Here is a 10,860-nt window from a genome sequence, read left to right as displayed (position 1 = left end):
AGAAAAAATGTAATTTTAATCTTTATTTTCTGTACTACAAAAAGTATTTATTAATTTGAGCTAAAATATTTATTTTTCCAGTATATTTTGGATGCTAGAATGATTAGTCATGACTCATGAGTAAATTTTTCATCTTCTCTCTTCGCCTAAACATGTAAATAATATATGTTTCTTTTTATTTTATTTCATATATAATTTTGTCGAAGATATTGAATATCAATCAAATATCAATTAAAAGGATTTGATTAAAATACTTATTTTGGTTTAAAATTATGTCACTTGTAGGAAAGACCTTTTATCTGGATTGTATTCATTTTTATTTTTTGAAACAAATACTGAGATGAGATTTTAAAAGCTTAAACCCGACTAAAACCCAAACTCGGGCTTAGATAGAACCCAAGTCAGGATTGGTTCTGATTCGACCAATGAGAGACTGTTTTGTAAGCTTTCTCTATGTAGCAGACAGAATCCTGTCAGATCAGCTGTGACAAGGAGATGTAAATTTCGAAAATTCAAACTTTATGTAGATACATTATTTTCATAGTATGTTTATTTTATATAATTTTAAAATATATAATTTAAAGTATTATTTACGGCTGTGAGGAACTTTTTATTTAAATATTGTAATTTTTTTACTTTTTAACCAACTCTTTTCTATAAAACTTTTGTCTTTGATGTAATTGTCCGTTACTAAGAACGGAACGGGGGATGAAAACGTTCTTAATTAAGAACAGAACAAGAGGGATGCAACCGTTCTTCAACTAAGAACGCCCAGAACGGAATGGAACGGGAAGACCGTTCTTCTATTCAGAACGGAACGGAACGAGAACGGAACGATAAAAAAAGAGGAACGAGAACGGAACGATTTAGCTGAAGGCCCTCGTTCTAGAACGGAACGGAACGATTTCAAAAAAGTCGGAACGTGCCCAGCCCTAGTCTTGACTTGAGCTTTACTTGGGTCTAAGCAGACACAAAGACCAGGTTTTAGTTGGGTTTAAGCTTTTAAAATCTTATCTCTGAACAACCAAGGTACAAATTTAAAGATGGTTTTAAGTTAAAAGCCGCTTATTAAATTTTAGGGTTTGTTTGTCTTTCAATTTAACTATTTGATTCCATTAACTACTTATGCCCATTTTTTAAAAACAGAGTTTTAAATGTAATTGTATAACATGGTATACTTGTAATCTTTTCCAGTAGTGTACATATCACTGTTAGAAATTGTATTTTGATAATCAAAAGTTGTAATGTCTGGTGTATCAGTTGGTTTGGTTGTACTTTCAGTATTATCATCAGTTGAACTATCATCTATCCCCTCTATACCTGATCCTTCCGCTTTGTCTCCACTTCCTTCATCATAACCTCCAGTTGATCCTTCCTCATCTACTTTCTCTTCAGTGTAACCTTTTTTTAATTCTTCAGAAGCATTTTTTCCAGAAGTCCAATTTTCTGACCCCAAGGTGGTGGCTGTTGCTAGTGTACTAGTATCTTCTAACTCATCTGAATCTTTTCTGTTGGGTCCTGTTTCAGTCGATGCTATTGTTGTTGATTCATCTCCTTCATTAGTTCCTGCTTCTGATGTACTTGTGCTAGATTGAGTTTGATCAGTGTGGTTTGCTCCTAATTCAGGTGATATGGTCATATTCAAGGCTTTATCTCCAGTATTTGTTGTATTAGTTTCTACTTCTTGGCCCAAGGAAGATGCTGTCTCATTTGCTCCATTTTCAGATGCCATTGTGGTTGGTTGCTCTGATTCAGTTGTTTCCAAATCTGATGCTATGGTAGATGCTAGATCTCCTGGTGCAGCATCATCTGTTTCATTTTGGATGATAGGTAAAATTGTATAATTATCTGCTGTGGTAGTAGCAGTTTCATCTGTGCTAATCTCGCCGATTTCAGCAGTACTTTTATCTGTGTTAATCTCACTAGCTACAGTAGTTGTATTATGCTCTCCATATGCAGTAGTAGCAGTTATATTTGTGTTTTGCTCTTCATTAGCAGTATCATCTTTTTCATCTGTATCGGTCTCCACATAAGCAGTTGTAGACGTTTCATTTATGCTTTGCTCTCCATAAGGGGTATTAGAAGTTTCAGCTGAGTTGGTCTCAACATAAGCAGTAGTAGACGTTTCATCTTTGCTGGTCACTCCATAAGCGGTGGTAGCAGTTTCATCTGTGTTGGTATGTCCATAAGCAGTAGTAATTTTGTCTGCATTGGTCTCACCATAATTGGTAGTAGAAGTTTCATTTGAAGATATCTTGTCAGCTGAAGTGAAAGCAGTTGTAGAACTTTCAGCTGGGTTAATCTCAGTAGCAGCTGCAGTAGTAGATTCAGTTGAGTTGATCTCAGAAACAGCTGCAGTAGTAGATTCTGCTGGGTTGATATCAGCAGCTGAAGAAGTAGATTCTGCTGGGTTGATATCAGCAGCTGAATTAGTAGATTCTGCTGGGTTGATATCAGCTGATGCAGTAGAAGATTCTGCTAGGTTGATATCAGCTGCTGAAGTAGTAGATTCAGCTGGGTTGATATCAGTAACAGCTCCAGTAGTAGATTCTGCCGAGTTTATAACCGCCGTAGCTCCAGTAGTAGATTCAGCTGGATTGATCTCAGCAGCAGCTGCAGTAGTATATTCTGCTGGGTTGATATCAGCAGCTAAGGTAGTAGATTCAGTTGAGTTGATTTTTTGTAAAGGGATGGTTGAACCTATATTAGACAGTTTTGTAGATGACATTTCCATTAAGGTTTCAGTAGTTTCTTTGACATCCTTAGAACTTTCCTTGCTAGGTTCTAAAAAGGAAGGGCTATTAGCGTACTTTTTAGGTTTTCTAGGTATATTCAGATTACACGTTTAAAAAAAAACTTTGCTAAAGTTGCAAAACAATCACCTCTATTCTCCCAGTTAGTTCCAGTAGGGTTTTCAGGGTTATCAATTACAGATTCACAATTACATTCCTAAAAAGGAATTAATTGCAGAAGAAGCTTTATATCTATTTGCATAGAAATACCCCTATAAGAAAGATTATAATAAAGATTTAAAGAAAAACAAAGAGTTTAAAAGTGTCAACGCTGAAAGAGCATGACAGAAAAATATTTACTTTTGAGGCCATGTTGGAGTATGGTTTGTTATAAAACGCTCATAAACAAATTTACTGCTTTTAATCTACATTACCGACCCATGCCTCGCCATACAGAGGAACGTTAAATGCTAAATATCCCTTGGGACAATTCAGTAAAATAACGACCCGCTCTCCAAAGTTTAGCGAAAAAATTCGTGCATTTTCATCTCAAAAGTCGGTAACTAGGTTCTCCAGCGCTTGGTAAAGTTAAATTTCCTTGACCTCCCTGAATAGCAGTTCTATATAATTAACAGTTATTTGACATTGATTGAAAAAACGAGAACATAATCAAAATAAGACTTGCATTAAAAATGTTTCAAAATCATTGATTCTAAAAGTCAAAATATGAAATAATTATTTCTGGCTTGAGAGAGATTAAGAATGCGAAAAAGTGTTTGTGTTAAATGTTTTTGAAGGTTTAATAAATAAACTTCAGCTTGAAAGGGTTAAATATAGAGTGGGGGGTCACACTAAGCAATAGCTAGTCAAATAGGCCTATGCTACCGGGTACTGTAATAAGTCTTGCCGCGCCATCAAAGTTGAAACAGATCAGGCATATGATAGGGTCGGGCCGGTACAAAGGGTCGGTCTGGTTCGAATTCAAATTGACCCAAGTCCACCGTAGGGTATGCACTATTCAGCTTAAAAACAGAATTGTTTAGACCTTAGCTTCAATGCTTAATCTATCACATTGTTCCGGAAACATGGGTTCCCTTACTCTCGCCTGACGACATTTACCTAAACAAATATTAAACAAATATAAACAATTTGTAAATTTTGAGTTTTGTAGCAGTCGACGTTTTATAATTTCAACGTTTTTTAATTCGACTTTTTGTTGCAGTCGACGTTTTGAATCACAGACGTTTTGTTATACGACGTTTAGATAATCAACTTTTTGATAATCGACGTTTAAATAATTGACGTTTAAATAATTGACGTTTAGATAATTGACGTTTATAATTGACGTTTAGATAATTGACGATTAGATAATTGACATTTAGATAATTGACTGTTTAGATAATTGATGATTAGATAATTGACGTTTAGATATTTGTCGTTTAGATATTTGACGTTTAGATAATAAACTTTTTGATAATTGTCGTTCAGATAATTGACGTTTAGATAATTGACGTTTAGATAATTGACGTTTAGATAATTGACGTTTAGATAATTGACGTTTANAATTTGTCCACAACATTGCATACTCAGTTTAACTACCTGACATGGCCGGTCTGTCCCTTTAAATCAATTATAAAAGAAGGGCAAACAATTCTTAATCCTTTTTTTTAATTATTTCCAACAAAAAAATCTATTAGCAAACTCAGTTTTGTTTCTTATCCTCCGGGAAACTGCAGTACGTTTATTCTGTAAATATGTAAAAAAGTCTATTGATATTTATTATTTACTTGCTGAAGTGCCCGGCGTTGTCCGTTGAATTTGTAAAATAATATAATTTTGAAAAAACTCAATTTTTGAAAACAAAAATTTCGTTTTTTTAGCCTATTTTACCCCTCTGGGTACCCTTGGGGTTTCTCAAACAATTTTAGCCAATTGGGTCAAGCCGTTTGGCCAGTTATAGCTAACAAATATACACATAAATACATATTCGCTGAATTTCCCGGCGTTGCCATTGGAATTTTGAAGAAAAAAGTAGAATTTTGAAGAAGAAAAATATTCTATAAAAAAATTTATGTCCCGGATACCCATTGGTTTACTTAATAAATGTCATCCCAATCGGTCCAGCCGTTTGGCTGCAGCTATAACTGACATATATATATATCTTATTAAAATAAGAAAATTTTCTATTGCTTATTAAGATTGGTTATTTGTCATATATATACATATTTATATAAATATACATATTTATATAATAAAGCTCTTCACTCAGAAATACATACTAGCTAATATTACCCGGCATTACCCACGAAAAAAAATTTTAAATTAAAAGAAAAAATTGATTTGAAAAAAATGTTACCCCTGGGGTACTCAAGGGTTCCCTAAAAAAAATGTCAGCCCATACGGTCCAGCCATATTGCCAGCAATAGCTAGCATATATACAAATATATATGAGCGAAGAGCTTTAATATTAATAGATAGATTAGCGAAAAGCTCTATTATATAGATAGATGAATTGGAATTTACCAGTTTCGAGTTTAGAGCATGCTGCAAAGGGTCCCCAGTTTTTATATTGACATTTGGTATCTTCTTTCTCATCGTGGAATTCTGCCTTAGTTTCACTAAATAAAAAAATGCATTCAGATTTTTAACTCATCAAAATTATAAAGCTTTTTTTTACATTTAGAATTCATTTTGAACTATCTCATGATTGTGAACTGTGACTTTGTAAAATGTATATTATGCATATATAATTGTTTTAATTTGCTCACAAACTTAAAATAATCAAATTAATGTTTCATTTGATTTATTTATTCCATATACAGGGTTACCCACAAAGAATTTGACTTCAGAGACGATTGTACAGAGTTTTTATAGTCTCTGTTTATTCAAGATTCCCAGGAACTGTAAACTTGTTTTGTTCTTTGCAAAAAATAAATATATAAATATGCCAATAAGAGATTACATGTAATGCAGAAAGATTAAGTTAACTTTTTCAGCTTTTAATGTAACGTAAAACATTTTTTTCTTAGTGTATTATAACCATAGAGAATAGAATATAGATTTACATATATTCTATTCTCTATGATTATAACACAAAAATTCGTGGATTTTATTCTGACCTATATTAGAAATTTGGGTTCTATTGGTTTAGCCGTTTTGAAGTGTATATCCCCCCAAAAACATTCTATAGACAAAAAAATAGAATTTATTCTAACGACTGAAAAAAAACTAACCTCATAATCTTCATTGCTTCCTGTTCAATCTTCTGCTTGCTATTAAACCCTTCAGCTGATGATGGGCATGTTTTTTGGTTATTCTTTTTAAACAATGCAGAGCCCGCGATTTAAATACTTCGACTCGAGCCTTAATTCCTTAAATTGACAGCTGCAAGATCTTCGACTTGACTTAAGAAGTTTCGACTTGACTTAAGAAGTTTCGACTTGACTTTTCCGAACTTTTTAAATCGCGGGCTAAGGGTTTTTAAACAATGGACAGCAATTGCCAAATTAACACAGGTACCTACTTTACTTAATAAGTTGGTTTTCAACCTATTTATAATCTATACTTAATTAGACAAAGGTAAAAGCTAAAGAGAGCAACGTTGTGAACTTGTGATCGGTCATTGCCATCTTTGCATTAAGGGTCACTTGAAATTACGCTTACAGTCCAGTTCAGGAAAAACAAAAATTGAATGGTTAAAAAAGAACCAAAAACAATGCTCATCTCTTCCTCCAGGAGCAGGTACTCCAGGTCCAGGTACCCCAGGTCCAAGTACTCCAGGTTCAATTACTCCAAGCGGATCTGGAATATGGTTTTAGAACTCTTTAACAATTCTGTCAATGTTTAAAATATGTAATCAATTTCTGTGGTTGAAAAAGAAACAAAAAACATGCTTATATTTCTTGACAGTTGAAAGATGAGGTCCACGAAAAATCTTGAGTTTGTTCAAAATATTCCAAAATAACTACCCTAAAACGCTCTGATGCCATTTGTTATGATTAAAAAAGCGAAATATGCTTGACAAAGCTGGAAACCAAAAAAGTTAATAAATATTTGATTTTTAAATAAATTTTTCACATTTTATACGTTGTCAAAATGAAAATTGAAGTGAAATTTTTCAAATTTTGACTTCAATTTTACCTGGAGTTTGAATAGTAGGGTCAATAGAGGACTCTATTTCGGAGGCATATCCTCTAGGGATTGGAGGCTGCAAACTGTAACCTCTGGGTGGAGGGGTTTCTGCATAATCATCTCCTCCGGTTGGCTTGGGTGGCCTCCGGACATCCAAACCCTTTCCATATCCTCTACCATTCTGAGGCTACGAAACCCCAGTATTTAAATATTTTTTTCAAAATCATCAATCATAATTATTTGAAAAGAAAAAAAATTTCTAATATTGTCATTGTCGTCATTTTTTGATGGATCAAGCAGTCAAAGTTTAAAATTTAAGTTTTCTTTTAATCTTTATGACAGAAACAATCTCAAGAACTTACGAGTGTCAACCTTGACCAAAATATATTTTCAATAAAATGTGGAACTAACATCTACTTTTTTACTATACAGAGGTTTGGTCCATCACCATCACCGAATTTTAAAAGTTTAGAAAATTAATGATTTACACCACAGGTTGTACAAATAATGGGGTTAGAAAATTAGAGTTGAGGGAAGGTGTCATTTGGTTAAATTTTATTATTTTTATGTCCAGATTTGACTATTTAAATAAGATCAGTGCCTGCCGCATGCTTTATAACTCCAATTATTTATTGCATGCAAACATTTTCCCAATCTAGTCTATGCGAACGTTAGTTATAATTCATAATTCATGAATGATTATGTAATATTATTTATATTTATTATAGCAAAATAATCTAGCTGAATATTTTTAGAAACAAGCATCTAAAAAACTAAACAAACGCCGCACTTGAAATGTATTTTTTTTTGTTTATTTTTAAGTAAAAAAATTAACTCTGTCAATTTTCTTTCTTGCCGTTTGATTTTCTAATCCCTATCTTTGCCACCCAATGTCTTAAACTTTAGATATTTCAAGCTATGGTATCTGTAAGATCAAATAGTCAAGTTTGAATTATCAAAAATTGGAAAGATAAAGGGATAATGAAGATTTGAGTTTTATGACAAAGACTTAATTTCTTTGCAATTACAATTATCACTCTTTTCAGATAGAAAATAAACGATATCTCGATCTTTTTTGATTTAAAGAATATCCCTTCTATGAAGAATTATACAGCACTCTGAATCAGACATTATTATTTTCAATAGTCCCTTAAATAATTAAAAAATGCAACCAGTCCTGATTGTTTCTCGGACGAAAAAAAAACCCAAAAAAATAATATGTATTTAAATTTTCGTACATTAAATATATTAATCTAAATAATTCCTCAAGTTGGAGGAAAAAGTTTCCTTTCCGAGTTTCAATAATTTGGGATCCTGTAGTCACCTTTATTCCATCAGGTTCAAATAGTTTCAAATTGTCAGGAGAATATAGTACCAAATTAACAGGGGAATATAGTTTCAAATTGTCAGAGAAATATAGTTTCAAATTGTCAGGGAAATATAGTTTCAAATTGTCAGGGGGATGTAGTTTCAAATTGTCAGAGGAATATAGTTTCAAATTATCAGAGGAATATAGTTTCAAATTATCAGGGGAATATAGTTTCAAATTGTCATGGAAATATAGTTTCAAATTGTCAGAGAAATATAGTTTCAAATTATAAGAGGAATGTAGTTTCAAATTATCAGAGGAATATAGTTTCAAATTATCAGAGGAATATATAGTTTCAAATTGTCAGAGAAATATAGTTTCAAATTATCAGAGGAATGTAGTTTCAAATTGTCAGGGGGATGTAGTTTCAAATTATCAGAGGAATATAGTTTCAAATTGTCAGAGGAATATAGTTTCAAATTGTCAGGGGGATGTAGTTTCAAATTATCAGGGAAATATAGTTTCAAATTGTCAGAGGAATATAGTTTCAAATTGTCAGAGAAAGAGAATTTTCAATTGGAAATTCAATTTCAAATTTGCATGTTCATTCGTAAATTCTCTGGATTTAAAACGTGCCTTTTAAACCTCTGACTGATTAATATTGATGAAGATATCTTTGTTATAACAAGTGTTTAATTATCATTTTCTCCTTCGTTGTCCGCAGCATAAACCCCCTTGTAATTTTCACAGAAAAACCAATAAATAATCAATGTTTCGATAGAAAAATAGGGATATCTCACTCATCTAGTTCAGCGAAATATTTAAAAGGCCCCTTTGGGATCGAACATGCTCCCCTTTAAATGGATGGTTACGGCTACACTCCCTTTAAGGTTGTCTGGTTCATGTATAAAAATGTATGTCTTACAAAAAATGTGTCGATTTGATGGATTCCTGAGCAAGGATGTTCAGAACTGAAGAATAGATGAAGATCATTACAGATCTAGAAGAAATGTGAAACTACACTGTTATATACTCTTCTCTACTCTCCACTAATGCATACGATACATTGAATCAATTACTAGAACTAGGGAGGTATAGGTAGAACTATAAAGAGGGGGCTACCTACAATGGTTGTTTACAAACATCTGTGACGTACAGTGATAACCAGAAAACATTAGAAAAGGCTGACGACATTAAAGGATATAGTTACAAAGCAAATGTTTTTTTTACCAGTGACTTATGAAACAACTTATTTCGTGAAATGAATTTGCTTTGTCTAATGTTTATTGGACTATTGAAAGTCATAACTTGAGTCTAAAAGCCCCTTCCTGTTTTCCGGTTTTCACTGTATCTTCACTTTTGAAACTAGTATGTGTAAAAACCAACAGTTAGGGAATCAGGCCATGTTTACCAACAGTTATGGAATCAAGCCATGTTTATAATCCTGTCCTAACAAGTCACACCAACTAAATATTTATTTTGATATTTTGAAATAGGATTTCTCAAAAAAAAATATTCGTAACGAACTTTAAAAAAAGACAGAGAAAATAATTAAAGAAAAAAACAATCATAAGTTATCTGTAAGATGATAAAAAAACAATTAAATATTTTTGCAACGTGAAGAATTTCGTTATTTCAAAATTTTGCAAATCTACTTTTACAAAATTTTATTAAAGAAGCTATTTATAAGATTTTCTTAGAAAATGCTTAAAACTTTTTGTAAAATCTTAACTAAAAGGATGTTCTTATTAAAAGAAAAACTTTCAGCTCAAAAACCAAATAATTTTACCATCAATCTTTAGGAATAACGTTCTAATTCGTTAAACACACTCAAGACATGCGGAGTAACTAATTAATTAAAAATAAAATTAAAATTTTACAAGAGTTTAAATATCAAGTTGTGAACGGTGTCAAATGAATTCTAATTTAACATGTAATCTAAGTATTCTATATCACAAAATCTTTAGTATTTAAATAACTCTTCAATCTTAATTCTCAACATAAGAAGGAAAAACTTGTTTGTTTGCTTACAAAATTATTTGTTTGCAAATTTGTTTGCTATCAAAATTATTTGTTTGCAAACTTGTTTTTACAAACTTGCTTGTTTGCAAACTTGTTTGTTTGCATAATTCTATGCTTTCAAACTTATTTGTTTGCAAACTTTTTTATTTGCAAGGTTGTTTGGTTTTTAAATTTGTTTGTTTGCAAACTTGTTTGTTTGAAAATTGGATTGTTTGCAAATTTGTTTGTTTGCAAACTTGTTTTCTTGCACACTTGTTCGCTTGCAAACAAGGATTTGCAAACAAGGATTTCAAAACTCGTTTCTTTACAAAGATTTGAAAGTTCGGTCCTTACTCCTTATCCCTTTTTTTGAAATAGAATAAAATATTTTCTACAGTTTGGGAACCCAGCGTTGAGAAAATTATGGATTTTTTTCTAGTGTTTTTCTATTCCAAACACTTTTTTTCAAATACTTTCTTGCCCATGACTTTCCTAGTTGGATTAGGGTTATTTGAAATGACGTCTACAGTTCCAAGGATACATTGGATTATTTTTCAGTGCAATATATTGTATTGCACTGTGTATCATTGTATGGTACAGTGTACTGTACACACATAGTGGACTGCATTTTACAGCTTAGTACAAGTACTGAGGATTGTTAATTTTTTAAACGATCCTTTCATTTAT

The 10,860-nt window shown here is 32.0% G+C and overlaps 1 protein-coding gene across 3 annotated transcripts; it reads right to left on the bottom strand.

Moving 5' to 3' along the window:
• Positions 1-8: 8 nt before the first annotated feature.
• On the bottom strand, positions 9-10,038 carry LOC111699740 (cell wall protein IFF6). 3 transcript variants are annotated; one of them, XM_023470473.1, is made up of 11 exons: positions 9,962-10,038; positions 9,124-9,221; positions 8,128-8,187; positions 6,873-7,050; positions 6,462-6,533; positions 5,966-6,020; positions 5,256-5,350; positions 3,778-3,851; positions 2,883-2,949; positions 1,321-2,784; positions 9-146 (listed from the first exon to the last, which is right to left on the bottom strand). In XM_023470473.1, exons 2-11 carry the CDS (start codon positions 9,163-9,165, stop codon positions 130-132), a joined length of 2,124 nt encoding a protein of 707 aa, XP_023326241.1. In that variant the 5' UTR covers positions 9,166-9,221; positions 9,962-10,038; the 3' UTR covers positions 9-129. The 3 variants fall into 3 exon arrangements, with proteins under 3 accessions (XP_023326241.1, XP_023326240.1, XP_023326242.1); XM_023470472.1 differs by having other exon boundaries at positions 9,124-9,172; positions 9,962-10,016; XM_023470474.1 differs by having other exon boundaries at positions 5,966-6,014; positions 9,124-9,172; positions 9,962-10,016.
• Positions 10,039-10,860: the final 822 nt, after the last annotated feature.

Source organism: Eurytemora carolleeae, unplaced genomic scaffold, assembly GCF_000591075.1.
Source record: "Eurytemora carolleeae unplaced genomic scaffold, Eaff_2.0 scaffold262, whole genome shotgun sequence".
Taxonomy (NCBI): Eukaryota; Metazoa; Arthropoda; class Copepoda; order Calanoida; family Temoridae; genus Eurytemora; species Eurytemora carolleeae.
Note: the sequence above shows the minus strand (reverse complement) of the source record. Positions and strands in the feature narration are given on the sequence as shown.

Bases quoted from the DNA above. Each gene is read 5' to 3' on its own strand.
- LOC111699740 (XM_023470473.1), bottom strand. From the start codon at position 9,165: ATGATCTTCATCTATTCTTCAGTTCTGAACATCCTTGCTCAG. The intron at 8,188-9,123 runs GAATCCATCAAA...GATGGAATAAAG, and splicing joins TTCTGAACATCCTTGCTCAG to GTGACTACAGGATCCCAAAT. The intron at 2,785-2,882 runs GTGATTGTTTTG...CTTCCTTTTTAG, and splicing joins AACTAACTGGGAGAATAGAG to AACCTAGCAAGGAAAGTTCT.